At 37.4% G+C, this 16,788-nt stretch overlaps 1 protein-coding gene across 2 annotated transcripts in view; it reads left to right on the top strand.

Annotated features, from left to right (window-relative positions):
* Positions 1-10,547, top strand: part of LOC126457867 (kinesin-like protein KIF20B) — a 33,114-nt gene extending 22,567 nt beyond the window's left edge. For both annotated transcript variants that reach the window (XM_050094522.1, XM_050094523.1), the window contains one exon: positions 3,496-10,547. In XM_050094522.1, the coding sequence (XP_049950479.1) occupies positions 3,496-5,739 (2,244 nt within the window). In that variant the 3' untranslated portion in view covers positions 5,740-10,547. The remainder of the gene's footprint in view (positions 1-3,495) is intronic.
* The last annotated feature ends 6,241 nt before the right edge of the window (positions 10,548-16,788 follow it).

Genomic DNA, 16,788 nt, shown 5'->3' with positions numbered 1-16,788 from the left:
TTTGGCTATGAAAATTTGGACAAAACTTCATGGTGTAATTTATAGGGAGTCTTGTTTTCGCTCTGATCATGCGTTTACAAAATGTGTTGAGTGTTACTCATATGACAAAATAGTCCTTGCTGCGAGCTGTCATTTTCATTGTTTCGATATCTTGAACCGTTTATGAGATAAGACGATTTTTATGACCACTTGATTCCCAAAGCGCAGGAAAGGTTTGGACGTGCCGCAAGCAATCTGTCCGCAGGTATAACAACCAATATCTCAAGAATGAAAAGAGAATATCATTCCTATCTCAACTTTAAAGACAATTTAGATATATTGGTTATATTTCATACGCAATAATGTATGGCCTTAAATGAACTATACGGAAAGTCTATGCAGTGTGATTTTTACCTCTGCAAATTCTTAAAAATTTTGTGCAGCCATGTACCCAATTTTGTGCAGCACAGTAACTATGATGAATAACGAAAATAAATTCAGACCTTTATTGTTTAAAGATATCAAGCTATAAGATGTGGAAGAATCAATTTTTTTTCGCCAAATAGTTTTCTTAAAATTGGATGTTAAGTAATTTATAGCTGTCGTCGCGTCCGCTTCACTGCTTTGCCAAGAAGACGTTTGGCTGTCGCTCTCTGTCGTGCGTGCTGCAGCGACAAAATTCAAACGTCGCCAGTTGCAGCGGGAGACAGAAAGTGACACAGACGTCGCCCATGTAGGACACTTAAGTAACTATACCTGCAGCTGTGTTTTGTCGCCTGAAGCTGTCTGTCACTTTTGTTGCTCATGTAGGACACGGCCTTAGGTGTGTGCAGTTGCTCTCCAGTTACGTTGCACACGTTTGTAGTTCTCCTGCGCATCCAAATTGCCGTATCCTTTTCCCACCCACTGCGGTTCATCTCCCTAATCAGTGGCGCAGGTCGGGGCTTACAATTGCAGTTTGTGTGCGTTCCCTTCTCTCCAAATTGGAGTCGTTGCCTGTACCACCTACACTTGAGGTTCATTCACGAACACCCCCATGGTGTACATCTAGGCCGCGGCCGCCTGGACCTTTCACATGACTCTAAGGACTCGTGTAACTCTGATTCTCCGCTGTCACTTCCTCTCGATTCTCGACATGTACTGGGGCCATGAAGTGGTTTACACCAATGGCTGATGGTCACGTTGGCTTTGCCTATGTTAATGGAGTACATATAGGACAGCACTCCTCACCAGATGGCTGCAGTGTTTTCACTGCAGAGCTGGCAGCCGTATCTCATGCTCTTGAGCACATCTGCTCATGCCCAGACAAGACATTTCTCCTGTGTACTGTCTCCTTGAGCAGACTATAAGCTATCGACCAGTACTACCCTTGTCATATTTTGGTAGTGACCATCCAGGAGTCCATCTATGCCGTGGAACTGTCCAGTCGTTCAGTGGTGTTTGTATAGACCCCAAGTCACATCGGAATCCCAGGCAACGAACTTGCCGACAGGCTGGCCAAACAGGCTACTCGGAAACTGCTTAAGAGATCGGCTTCTCTGAAACTGATCTGCATTCAGTATTATGCCATGAGGTTTTGTAGCTTTGGGAGACGGAATGGCATAACCTCAATATGCACAACAAGCTGCGTGCCATTAAGGAAACTATGAATGTGTGGAAGACCTCCGTGCGCACCTCTCGCAGGGACTCTGTGGTTCTGTCAGCTCTGCATTGGTCATACATGGCTGACGCATGGTTACCTCCTCGGTCGCAAGGACCCACCTCAGTGCCGCTGTGGCTTACGAATTACGGTTGTGCATCTCATGCTGGACTGCCTACTTTTAGCCCCTCTGCGACAGACTTTTTAGCCTTTCCAGCACCCTACCTTCGTTGTTGGGCGACAATGCTTCAACAGCAGATTTAGTTTTACGTTTTATTCATGAGGGGTTTTCTTATTGTACCATCTAAGTGTGGGCATTTAGCCTTCTCTCTGAGGCAGCCACCCTCCCTCCATTTTAACTCTGTCACACTTTCTTTGCATTTGTTTGTCTTGGTGGTCATCTTTTCCCTACATATGTTCATCTCTCCTTGTCTTTTTGGGATGGACATTTTAATGTATTGCAGAGTGGCTGGCTCATCCTCTTTTATTATTGTGATCAGCCAGCCGAGACCATCTGCTCCATGGTTTTATTACCTTTTACTTTTCTTTGTGGTGTATGTTTTCCCTGATTTTTGTGTGTCCCATTAGTTTCCTTTTTAGGTGTGGTTTCCCATTCCTTTTCCCCCTTTTACCTTCCCAAACGTACGTTGGGTGTTTTTGTACCTTGAGCCTTGCTTGCGTCAGGAAAAGGGATCGATGACCTGGTAGTTTGTTCCCTTTATATCCAAACAAACAAACAAACAAACCTACCTACCTACCTTTGTGCACTCGTGCTCTGTAGTTGTAACACAGGTAATGTGTGCACTACAATGTTGGCAAATATTTGTTCAGTACAGTTTTGAGTGCATGTTATTTTAAGATAGTTAACAACTTATTCATGTTGGAGTTCTTTTGAGCCTAAAATGTTGTGTTGCTTGTCAGCTAACATAATATCTGATTTGTTTGTCCAATAAATCAGAATATTGCAAATAACTAACACACCTCTATAGGTGATTTCTACAATTTCTTGCTAATAGATGCCAGTTAATGCTGGCAGGTTAGTACTCTTATTGGAACAAAATTTAGGCTTCTGTCCATGGTTTGCTTTAACAGGGATCATGGACAGTAGTTAAAATGAGTCCATCCAGTGCAAACCAATTTACTATGTATCACAAAGGTGCACTTCCAAAACGTTTGAATACAAGTAGTCCAGAATCTGTTTCAAAATAAGTTATATAATATAATGTAAGACTTCTCATTGTTTTAACAAATATGAAAAAGATAGTTTGCTACAGCAAATAGACAGTTGCACATTAAGCTTTCAGTTTTTGGAGAGTGATGAAAAAAACACAGGAAAAAAGAGAGAGAATGGAATTAAACATCAAAGTACCACATATAATGGAAAATTTCAATCGTAATTACATACAAGTTATTCAATAGCATTTGATATTCATCATGTTTTTACATTTTTTTAATTACAAACAAAAATGATATTATAGTACTAATCACTAGATTTCAACGGAAAGACAAAACATAAATTCCATTTTGAAATGAGGCTGTGGTTTTAGGCTGCATGCGGAAGAACTGAATCATATTTTCCCCTTTAAACTGTGTAATACATTAAGAGGACAAAATTTAACAGAACTGCAAATATGACAATTGTGTTGAATTCCGTAAATCTGTTAAATTCACACTTGGCTGTTGCTAAGTCCATAATAATCTTTTGTGGATATTTATGTACATGTCAGATAAATTAATTTGTACTGGTTGCTACTCCTTAAGTGGTAGTGTCGTGTTTTTTTGTGTGATTATTGTGTATATTTCTAAGACTGTAGTAATCAGTTAATATGCCTTTTAGATACGGAAGTGAAGTTGAATGGGTATTAATATTTTTTCAGGCATCATATCTGGAGTCAAGACTGATGGGTAGGCCCATATGCCGGGTGAATCCAAAGAACATACTTCCTCTTTTGGAGGAATCTGAGAAGGAAAGTTTTCCAAAAGTGTATCTGAGAATAAAACCAAGTGGAAACTGCAGTGATGCATCAAAATTCACTGTTACTGATGAAATGACATTAACAGCAGATGTTTCCTCTGAATCTGTTGTAAATTGTAGCCTTAAGTCAGTGGGTAATACTGTTAAACACCAATACAAATTTTCAAAAATTTTTGGTCCTAAATCAACTCAAAAGCAGTTGTTCAGAGAAACATGTTTACAACCATTAAAATGTTTCTTAAGAGGAGAGAACTGTCTACTGTTTGCATATGGGGCAACTAATGCTGGAAAAACCTATACTATACAGGGGACAACTGAGAATCCTGGAATCATACCACAATCAATAAACATGATATTTAGTGCTCTTAAAGGAAGACTGTGTACTGACTGCCAGTATAAGCCATACAGACTGGAAAATGTGATTCGCCTGGATGAAGCAAAGCAACAAGAGGAACTCAGTGTTAGGGATCATTTGCTTGGATGTACAGTGCCACTGAATAATTTGTATCCCCTGGAGTCATCTGTTGTTAGCAATTTAAAAACAAATGTAGACTTCAGTTCCCCATCATTTCAGGCTATGAAATCACATTTGGACGAGGTTATTCTGAACCTAGAAGATGAGAAGAGTGTAACATTCAGCTTGTGGGTATCCTTCTATGAGATACATAATGAAGTAATATATGACCTATTGGACATTTCAAGTGGCTGTGATGTAAAAAGGAAGCCACTTTCTTTAGGTTATGTGAATGGTTTGGCGTATATTAAAGACATTCACCAAGTTTATGTGTCATCACCAGATGAAGCTTACCGGATATATTTAACTGGGAAAAATAATTTACAGAAAGCTGCCACAGCATTAAATACAGATTCTAGCAGATCTCACTGTGTGTTTTCTATAAAAATGGTGCGTGTATTGAATTCAGAGAACCCTCAACCAGTGAAAGTAAGTGTTTTTTCTTGTGTCGATTTAGCAGGTACAGAAAGAGTGAAAAAAACTCTTAATGTAGGAAATCGGTTAAGAGAATCTCAAAATATAAACACGTCTCTGTACGTGTTAGGTAGATGTCTGTCGATTATTAGGGATAATCAGAGGTCACAACGAAAAATGAGGGTGCCATTCAGAGATTCAAAACTGACGCAGGTATTCCAGTATGCATTGACTGGAAATCAAGGCATTGCAATGATAGTAAACATTACTTTTGATCCAGTGATGTATCTTGAAACAGTTAATGTTTTAAAATTTTCTGCACTTGCAAGGCAAATTTTAGTTGAACCACAAAATACTTCATGTTTGAATTCCACGAGTATGCTGAATAGTAAAGCTAGCCTGATGAAGTGCAATGACACACTTACTGCATCTTTTGTGACTCAGGTAAATGACTGCAACCATTTACCGATTATCAAGAAGTTGCAGCAGCAGCTAGAAAGGGAATGTGAAAGTAGCAGAGAACTTGCAAGGCAGTTGGAGTCTGAAAAGCAGCGAGCCAGGGAGATTGATGCCCATGTGCGTGAAGAACTTACAGCAGAATTTTCTTTGTTACTGCAGAGAACTGAAGATTTCTGGCAGAAACAAGTGAAGTCTGCTACTGAGGATGAAGTAGACATGGGGAACTTTCGCATACAACAGTTAAGAGATTTTTATGAAAAGAAATTGAAGAATGCACAAGATGAAGTGAAACTCTTGCATGCACAACTGAAAGAAACAAAAAAATCATTCAAACAAGAAATAGACCTATTAAAATCACAACTTGAAGTGCAGAACACAGATGGAGGAGATTTGGTTGATACTTTAAGGAAGCAGTTGGCAGCACTAACAAAGGAACTTCATAATAAAAACGTGGAAAATCAAGTGCTAACTGAAAAGATTGAAGAGGCAAAAGAGGATTTCATTATGTTGGAAGAAAACAGAAAATCTCTTCTGCAAGAGCTGGGTATGGACAGTAGCTCATTAGTTGAAAGAATTGGTTCACATGTTTCTCATCATGGTGATGTTGATGACAGTTCTGATGATGTTGATGATTGTGATGTAAAGACAGAAATGACTGAAGAGGAAAATGACAGTTTGGAACAAAACTCAATAGACTCAATAGAAGCATGTGATGTACTTAGTCAGGATGACAGTGATATTGTGGTAATTGATGACTAATAGTGAGAAGGATAAATATTGTTCGTAAAATAGTTGTGGAACAGATGTTTTTATGCTTTTACAGAACTGAGAATATAGACTTTCTTTCTGGGAGCTTATCTTATCTGTGACTTACTTCTATATTCTTTCAGATTTACATATGTAAGATCAGTTTTAGTATACACATACTATTCTTTTGTAACATCCGCTTGGTTTCAGTTAAATTCATTCCTTACATTGACTGTACATAAATGTAAATAGACATTAAAATTTTATTTTGTACAAAACGCTGAAAGGAGTTGCTGTAAAATATGGACATAAAATGTGTGTTGATTGTATTAAATAAGGTGTGTATTTCCAGTAGTATACTCGTAAGCAGTTTTTATTGTTGGTGCAAATGTTTGTATTGTGTTGCCACTGTAGTTGGAATGCAGAGTTGATTTTGTGACTTTCCAACAAAAAAGTTATGTAACAAACTATTTCCATAATATTATTGTAAACTTAATGGATGATGACAAAAATTGCTGTAGTTTGTGATGTTGATTTCTACCAGCATTAATTTCTCATCAGATAGTTGGGAAAAAAAAATCTTGCTCTCTTTCTCTGTAGTTAATCTACCAGTGCAGCAATAAATATATACATTTAATTTTAAAATTCTTTTCTATTAATTGATGGTTTCATCAGGCTAGAAAGTGCATAGTTGAATGTTTTGAAAAGTTTCATTGAAAGACAGACAGAAATAAATTAGCAGTGATTAGACAGAAAGTCCTTGTAATTTTTCAGCAAAAACCTCTGTGTTATGGTATTTAGACTGGGGATCTCAGATAGAATATGGAGACCACATCAGATATGAGGAAAAAACTTTTTTTTTGTTTTCTCCCTCAGGGCCTGTGCAACAATTTGTTGTTAAGCCAGTCTTTCAAGAAAAGTATCTATTTATTCCACAGAATGCTTTATACAGAATCACAAAATTAGGTGACATTTGAGTTCTTACAGATAACGTAACAGTGAAAGGCTGTAAGGCATTGTGAGGGATTCTTGTACGAAATTAAAAAATATGCCATAAAGAAACCTTTAAACCTAGATTTGGTAATCATGTTTTCCACTTACACTTTGTAGATCTGTTGAAAACCTCTTGCAAATCAAACTTGCGTAATAGCACCTACATTTCTATGCAATAGTTAAGTGTTACCCAAATGAAAATAGTTGTATCAGTAAACAGTGTAGTTCCTTTTTTCATCCAGGGATCTTATCACAATGATACAGAAATTGTCGACATAATACAATACAAATCAATAGCTCAAAATATACAATACACCAAGTACACAACATGCTCTATGAGGATAGGACACGTGACTAGTCATCGCCTTGACTAAGGAGATATCCTGGCATCTGCCTAAATGATACAGGAAGAAAATCCAAAAATCAGGATGACCAGAAGTAGCTACTCTGTTCTCCAGAATCTGAGGTCTGCTGTACTGCCCCATTCAGTTGGTCCCTGTTGTACAGTGTTTCTTGATTTACACATTTGTTTCAGGCAATTCATAATATAAATCTCAATTCTGTTATTAATTGCCAAACTTAGTGATACCTGCTGCACAGTGAAGATGCTGTGGTGTCCCTTGTACATCTCCAGCAGACTCCATGCCCACACACATTCAACTACACTCCTCAGTTTGCCTCAAAAGCTGAGTCAGCATCCCCTCAAGATGAGTGAGATGTTGAACTCAGGACATGGCGAGACATTATTACTGTTGTAAAGTCCAAACTGATGCTTATTCCATGATTATGTATAAAACTATTAGTGATAAACTTGGTACTATTTTCCTTTATATCCACCACAGTTTGATAGTTGTACTCGACTGGCACAGTTAGGATGCTCTTTATAGAGAGTGTGAAACTTGTACCAGTTATTCTTACAGCTCTTTTCTACAGTTAAAAATTGTGTATTTTGTGTCTTCATTCTCCAGAAAAGAATCCCACACATGTAGGCACTGTACGTTACCACAAGACGTTGGCTGTTAAACACTGATGCTAGAACTCTAAGAGCATAACATGCTGATGACATTTATTTATTTTTTTATTTTTATTTTGCCAGAATCTTGTGTGCTCATTCCATGTTAGCTGGCAATGTTCACACCTAAAAACTTTGTTTATTAAGCAATATCTAGATTTATCATCTATGCTTAATATGGGTTGTTTTCATTCTTTATGCTGAAATGAATACTGTTTTTTTATGTTCAGTGGTAACTTATTACATACTGCCTAATCAGAATAGAACTTTTTATCCATGTCTTTTGCTGTCTAGAAGTTCACTGATACATCAACAACAGAATTGGATCAAGACACTACCCTGAGAAACACGTTCCCTATCATTTTTGTGGAACTTGTAATGGCCAGCAAAAGCAGTAGTGTAATTGGTCAGTAGTTTTAAACACTTTCTGAATTACATTTCTTTAGCAAGGGTGACGCTTCAGGCACTCCAGAAAAATCTTTAACTGAAGTACTCGTATATGATGTTTGCTAATGAGACTTGCATCCGATCTATGCATGCCTTCTGAACAGATTGGAACCTTATCTATGCCTTCAGTCTTATTTATTAATTGTATTGTCTTCCTGACTTCTTGCTCTGTTGTGGGGAAACATTGTACTGTTTTCTAAGTCACTGTGAGTTATGGGAAGTTTTTGCTGTAACTTCTCTGCAGTCCCAGAGAAATAATCATTTACAAAATTTGATAATTCCTGAGGACTTTCTATTATTGCTTCAATGTTTGATTTTATACTTGGCTTTCACAGTTTCTTCTTTTATAACATCCCACACCTATTTTCTTTTTGGCAATATCCTGTACTACTTTCCTGCATTTTATGTCATTGAATGATGTTTTTAAAACAGGCAGTACCCTTCTGTATATTTTATAATCTGTGATAATAAGTTAGGAACTGTAAATTAATGTAGTACTATTGTAAAGAATTTAGAAATTTTAGTATCTGGGAGGATGTTGTAATACCTGCAGTTGTCCATTTATTTACCTTATCTGCTGCTGTCGAAATAGCTACTTTTCGATATGTCTCCTCAAAAATTCTTGTAAACATCATGCAGAAGTTAGAGAATTAACATCTAATTGTTTTCCATATACACTTGATCCCAGATGTAATTTGCCAGTGCCCTAGGAAATTTGTGTATTTTACTTCCGAGAAAGACCTTTTGTAGCCTTGTGGGTTTTACCAAGCCTGTCTTTAGCTTTATTATCAAACAGTAATGATCCAAAAGACAAAGATCTGATATAAACACTTTACACATTTCCCTGTCAGTATGTGTAAGACAATGTTCTAAAACTGATGTTGAACTTTTCGATGCACTCGTAGCAGTGGATACCATTTGTACCACGCAAAATGTTTAGAATGTTATCATTAATTTTGCCCTCAACACTGTTGTTAATATTCATGTCTCCATATATTATGTGACATTTGGGGGGTTGAGACTGTTTTTAGAACTTCAGTTAATGTGTGAAAGAAATTGTCCACATTAAAAGTAGGTGAATTGTGTCCTGATAGATATCTGGTTTGGTTACTTCAATGGCTGCCTATTCAAAATGTTTATCTATGCTAATTATGACCAAATCACCTCTGTAACTTTAACCCTTATTGCACTGCTTTGCATATTTGCAAAGCAGAGATCGAACTAGATTTAATCTGCTGTCAGAATTCAATATTCTGAGTTGCTTTGGTTATTTGAAGTGGTGCAGCTTTAAATAGGTATTTGTAAATATGGCTGCAGACAAGCAATTTCACAGATGTGCAATGTTACAAAAAATTTCTTTTTCAAAAACAAAAAATTGACATGATTTAAACGTTTTTCCTGTATTCTTAGACCAATCCTCCCCATGAAAATATTATTAACAATAGTTTATAAGAACAGTGTGGAAAGAGGGCTTAAGATACGTGCTACCCGTTATATAACTGCAGGATACCCATCTGATATATAACAGAGCAGTTTGAGGTTTGCTGCACCGATCGATACCACAACTCTTCCTTCATTTAGGACATGTAATTGTTCAGATTTTAATTAACAGATTAATTATAATGTAAACACTATGTTCGCACCAGTAATTCCAACCTTGTAAATGATATGTAATGTACATGATCTTGAAACAGCAGTACACTAAACCTACAGAACTTGGTAAATTGGTAGGAACTTCTCAAACTGTCACATTCTGTTGTAACTACCAGATGGTGAAAATGTTTCAAGGAGCTGATTTTCAATTATCAGCCAAAATACATCAGACATAGCTTAGCTTATCTCGTGTATTGCTACTGTTAATTCGTATGATCTACCTATGTAACAATATTCACTAATTTTCGCAATAGAAAATTTTGAGAAATTTTGAGTCATTGTCACTAACTATAAACAAACATCTAACTTAATTTCTGTTTAAATGCCAGAACTTCTGTTAACACTGATGAAAACATCTGTTTAATTGAACATCAGAAACATGATAGGAATTCTGTACCTAACTTATTTATTGTGTAATTAACAAAATTGTAAAAAGTGTTGTCTGTGTTGCATAATTGATGTAAATTTATATGATAAAAAAGCTATCTGCCTATACGAATCACAGTAGTGATTGTACCATTTCCATCTGTGCGTTCAGTTAACAAGATGTGACAGTTTTTTTAATTGTGACTCATAAAATTTGTACTAACAATGTTACTGTTGTCATGAAATGTATATAAGAGAGGACTTTTTGGAGGTGGAACTCACTATGGATTGGAAGCTTCGTGACACAGCATCTATGTCACTGAATGTAATAAATCTGCAATGAGAAGTATTAAGGTGTACCTGTTATTTCATATTACACACTGATTAAACCAAAAAAGTGGATCCAGCTCTTGAGGAGACCTCCAGGACAATGAAGAGTTCTCAAGTTTAATGTTGTATATTACTGAGTTCACCATCCGCATAGGCTGTTTTTATTTCATAGAGCTACTGACTGCAATAACTTCACATAATTACATTTTTATTTAGAGAAGGAATTACATCTAAAAGTATTTGGGATATTTAAGTGTTATTCAAATTATGTAGAAATATAATTATGTGGTGGAATGAACTGGGATCCAAGGTAAAACTGGACCAAGTGCTAATGTTATCTTAAGTTTCAGGTGTAATGGACATATGGAAATGAGAAAGTAAAATCAAAAATGCAACTCGACAAAAGTAAATTGAATATGTGGAACAAAATGCTGGAACCAAACTGTGGGGACAGAAATTGAATTTTAGAAGCAAAATATGATATGTGACGATCAGCAGCGAGAACTTCGCAATAAACGAGATAAGTACTTATCAAAATCAGTACTGTGTACTTCGCCTGGAACCTACAGGAATGAACATTAGGATAACAATAACAGTAAGGAAAACTTTTGGAATGGTTGAAAATAGAGATGGTGAACGTAGAGGTAAGTCATGGGAAAAAAATAAGAAAGTTTCATTGGAGGAGGATGGAAAATAAAGGAAATGGACATAGAAACTGAGATGTGAGAAATCCATTGAAATCAGGCTAATGGTTGGGAAAGAAACACTCCACAAATGATATTCCACTGTGGGAACAGCAGGAGAACATACCAGGTTAATAGAATTAATTTTGGGAAAATATGCTAAGTGAAATCAAAGCTAAGGAAGAAGGTATCAGAATAGGGAAATGGAGCTCTGTGAAAATGTTTTGATGAAGCAAGTAGTAGAGCTATGTCTGTAGAAGATAGAGAACAATGATTATGATGACAGGGTGTATACGATCCGGGAATTTTTCCATCCGGGAGAAACCCGGGAATATTTTAGAATTCCAATAATTTTTCATTGTTTTAGTTTTCAGCTAAATTTCTGTGACTTTGACTGGTAAGAATCAATACTCTAACAAAGGATATTATTGTATCCCACTACTGCAGAATGATACTGCAGCAACAAAACATGAACGGGAGAAAGAAACGAAAATAAAACTTAAGTTGCCTAGGAAATGCGCCGTATACAACAACAACAACAACAACAACAAAAAAGACTCATACAAGCTTCTGCCAACAGTAAAGTGTGTCAAAGGCTTTAGGAACAATATGCAATGCTTTATGACAACAAATTGCCTCCGATGGGTGTGACGTAACAACTGTTTAAATTAGATTCGTTTGAGCAGTTGGGGGTGGGCTCTTGCGCATGCGCAGTTGAGTTGCGTATGAGTAGTACCTTCTCCCGCTTCTGGTTTCGGAAGTGTGGCTGGTCGCCACTATCTAGTATTGCCCCGGTTCGGAAATATTATAGAGTTGTGGTGGGGAGGTGGGTCGTCTCCACGTGACCTGTGTTTACGTTCAGTGATTTTGTTGTTTCCTCTTCGTTTATTGCTCTCACGTTAAATGATTACAAAACGGATTTTTGTGGCCGGGAGCTATCAAGTGAATTAAAATACGTTCGCATAATCACGGCAGACTAAAATATATTAATAGTTTCAGATTTTATTTCCACCTTTTGACAGTCAAGCATTAATCGCCTTACAGAACAATGAAGTTATTTTTGCTGGTTTGCTAAAGAGATTTGGCTTTCATTAATCCTTTCAATTGAGGCAGTCAATTTATTTGAAACGAAGTGTTTAATTTCGCACTATCGGCTAGTTTCAACTGTTCGCTGCATTTCAAGTGCACGTATGGCATTATGCTATAATAAAGAACCAAACATGAGTACTGGTACTCCAAGAAAATTTACATACGGATGTGCATTTTAAGCCGAATTATGCACTTCATTATGGTTCGCGAATTCCCGACGCTCTTGAAGTATCCTTTGATGTCTTGTTTCTTTTATGACATAATGTGAGATCTTTTAATGTTTTACACGTACAAACATATGGGCTTCCTGCGTCATCCAGTGGTTAGTACGCTGGACTTGCATTCGGGAGGACGATGGTTCAATCCCGCGTCCGGCCATCCTGATTTAGGTTTTCCGTGATTTCCCTAAATCGCTCCAGGCAAATGCCGGGATGGTTCCTCTGAAAGGGCACGGCCGACTTCCTTCCCTAATCCGATGAGACCGATGACCTCGCTGTTTGGTCTCTTCCCCCAAAAACCAACCAACCAACCAGCGTCATCGTAGGTGCCCAAGCGCGGTGACGCCAGTTATCTGGCGCACTCTTGCAACTGCTGAAACGAACCTATTTCTAACAGGTCGTGGGAAAATATTGCGAATGGTGGTCTGAAAAGCATTACATTCAAAGCAGATTTCCTTTTACGCAAGATGAATTATGTGCGAGAATGTACGATGAATTTCTTAAATCACAAGGCGTTTGGCTCTCATTTAAAAATCAACTCTTTGAGGACTACCATTTAGAAGTATTTCGAGCCCAGAAGATGAGACATTTGCGTCGTTATTAAAAATTTTACTGGCACATTTGTGTATGTATCTTGAGTGCAACACGCGCAAAAAAGATCAACATTATATGTGGAAGCTTAGCTTCTCTTACAACTTATTAATCTTCGTGACCAATGTTATATGTGAATGCTATGTATATTAATTTAAGCCATTAACTTTCCTTATTTGTGTATTCGCGCTACTTAAGAGTGATCTTGTTGTTGGCTGACTAAATCACGTGTCCTATTGCTGTCATCAGCTGGCGAGATCACGTGAATGAGCTATGACGCTTACAAAAGCGAATCGCAATCACAATTTCAATGCTTCGGAAAGTGACATGGGTTATTTGGTGGAATTCAAATGTATACCTTCGTAATTCGAAAATATGCAGCGTACCTGTTGCTGCACATCAAAGGTCTTTAAAAACGTGTTTTTGCCCCCTGAGTTTCGTTTTCTAAAGTGCTGGGAAATTCTACGTCGGTATATAAAACCATTAACATTCAAAGGATTGAAGACTTTTACAGTGCCGAGGAAGAGTATACTGTCACTTTACACGGAAAAAGTGTATTTTCATCCGCGAGAAAGTGTATTTTTAACTGGGGAAAATCCAGGAATTTTTTCCTTGTCCACGTATACACCCTGGATGAACATGGGATTGTAAGATTAACGGAAACTGAAAATAAAGAGGGGGCTTGTGAACATGTTACTGTTTCGATATTGATAGTGTAGTGACTGAAAATTGTGTATCGCAAGGGGGGGGGGGGCGTGGTATACAGATAGGTAATGATTATAAGAGGAATATTGAGATTATTAGTAATATTTGCACTGGGGATAATGACATAATAGAGGTGGAGAGCAGTGTCAATATTGAACTTGCTGATAATGAATGGGAAGACACTTTGCTTTATGATGAACTGGAAGTGATGGTTGATGTACAATTAAAGGAGGAAGACGTGGTGAAAAACAATACTATGAACACAGTTGTTCATAGTAGTGAAGAACGGGTATAATGTCTGGGAAGTATATCATATCAGCTCATACTTGTAGACATAGTCAAGTAGTGTCCACTTGTGATGATGTAAAAACACACTTTTGGGAGAAAAAAATACTGTAAGTAACATGGGAGTATTATGATGATATAATAAACAGTAACCAAATACAAAGTGTTACGAAAGAGGTTTGCTGGAAATTACATCCAGAGTAAGGAGTATATTCTAAAGTACATAATGAATTAAAAGATGCCATTGTACCTTTGGGGGCCTTACAACCATCACAACGAGCTACTTGAATGGGAGAGACAATTAGAAATCAGAGAAATCGAAAGTTATTTCCTTGCTGAAGGGGAAGATAAAGGTGAATGTGATGTCCAAGGGAGACCGTGTGTTTGTGTACAAACAGATGATTTGAAAGGCAATTGCCGGGTTGACACTGGAAGTGGAATCTTGGGAAAATTAAAGTTTAGGACAAAAATGGAGAAAATTTTATTGAATTTCCAATAACTCTGGTTAGAATCAAAGGTGCCACAGGGAAGTACAGTAAGGTGGTGAATAGACAAGCAATGTCATCATTTAAAATAAATGTTTCCTTTATGCAGGGCTGCATGGTAAGAAGTCCTCTGAAGGAAAGCTTAAGAGGAGTGGAGTGGATTGTAAAAACAAAAGTTAGATTCAATTGTAGTGACATGAAACTATTATTTACAGACCCAAAAAGGGGAATTTGTTCTGAAACTGATATAGTAATGATAAATAATAGTAGTAGCAGTAACTAAATTGGGGAGGGGACACTGGAACAGTTGGACAAAAGGGTTACTATGAGAAAGAGGCGGGTTTTTGTTGTGATGATGTGTTGAATGAGTCATATGGCGAATTAATAGCAGAAAAGGTAAGGGAAGTTGAGAAATTAAGTCCAAAAGAAAAATAGGAAGTATGGAATTTTTTTGGGAGTAATGTGACATCTTTGATGGAAAAACCAATGAGAGTAAGAGATGGTCAATATAAGCGTAAGAGTGTTGAGTCCAGTATGTAAACAGGTCAGGAACAGATAGCTATCACAACTGAATGTAAAGACATTCCAACAACTTACACTATACTGTAAAAAAAGTGCAACTGACAGAAAAGAACGAAAACACAATTAAAACTTGTTTTGATGAGCAGTATTATCATTCTTATCACTCGGCAACCATCTTGGCAAATACTTTTGTACAAGTCTCTATTAGTAGTTGCGAATTCCAAGAGGTTTGAGAAACCGTATGCACAATGTATTGTTGCAGTTAAGTAACAGTCTGTGCATCGCAAGCCATGAGCAATATTATCCACTGCTATATTTATTACACCTTATAAGTAATAGTAATAAGTAATATTGGGGGGAAGGAATGAGAGAGGAAGCCGCCTTGTAGAATTTTGCTCAGAGCATAACTTAATCATAGCTAACACTTGGTTCAAGAATCATAAAAGAAGATTGTACACCTGGAAGAATCCTGGAGATACTAAAAGGTATCAGATAGATTATATAATGGTAAGACAGAGATTTAGGAACCAGGTTTTAAATTGTAAGACATTTCCTGGGGCAGATGTGGATTCTGACCACAATCTATTGGTTATGAACTGCAGATTGAAACTGAAGAAACTGCAAAAAGGTGGGAATTTAAGGAGATGGGACCTGGATAAACTGAAAGAACCAGAGGTTGTAGAGAGTTTCAGGGAGAGCATAAGGGAACAATTGACAGGAATGGGGGAAAGAAATACAGCAGAAGAAGAATGGGTAGCTCTGAGAGATGAAGTAGTGAAGGCAGCAGAGGATCAAGTAGGTAAAAAGACGAGGGCTAATAGAAATCCTTGGGTAACAGAAGAAATATTGAATTTAATTGATGAAAGGAGAAAATATAAAAATGCAGTAAATGAAGCAGGCAAAAAGGAATACAAACGTCTCAAAAATGAGATCGACAGGAAGTGCAAAATGGCTAAGCAGGGATGGCTAGAGGACAAATGTAAGGATGTAGAGGCTTGTCTCACTAGGGGTAAGATAGATACTGCCTACAGGAAAATTAAAGAGACCTTTGGAGAGAAGAGAACGACTTGTATGAATATCAAGAGCTCAGATGGCAACCCAGTTCTAAGCAAAGAAGGGAAGGCAGAAAGGTGGAAGGAGTATATAGAGGGTTTATACAAGGGCGATGTACTTGAGGACAATATTATGGAAATGGAAGAGGATGTAGATGAAGACGAAATGGGAGATAAGATACTGCGTGAAGAGTTTGACAGAGCACTGAAAGACCTGAGTCGAAACAAGGCCCCCGGAGTAGACAACATTCCATTAGAACTACTGATGATGGCCTCGGGAGAGCCAGTCATGACAAAACTCTACCATCTGGTGAGCACGATATGAGACAGGCGAAATACCCTCAGACTTCAAGAAGAATATAATAATTCCAATCCCAAAGAAAGCAGGTGTTGACAGATGTGAAAATTACCGAACTATTAGTTTAATAAGTCACAGCTGCAAAATACTAACGCGAATTCTTTACAGACGAATGGAAAAACTGGTAGAAGCCGACCTCGGGGAAGATCAGTTTGGATTCCGTAGAAATGTTGGAACACGTGAGGCAATACTGACCTTACGACTTATCTTAGAAGAAAGATTAAGAAAAGGCAAACCTACGTTTCTAGCATTTGTAGACTTAGAGAAAGCTT

This window comes from Schistocerca serialis, chromosome 2 (assembly GCF_023864345.2).
Source record: "Schistocerca serialis cubense isolate TAMUIC-IGC-003099 chromosome 2, iqSchSeri2.2, whole genome shotgun sequence".
NCBI lineage: Eukaryota > Metazoa > Arthropoda > Insecta > Orthoptera > Acrididae > Schistocerca > Schistocerca serialis.
Note: the sequence above shows the minus strand (reverse complement) of the source record. Positions and strands in the feature narration are given on the sequence as shown.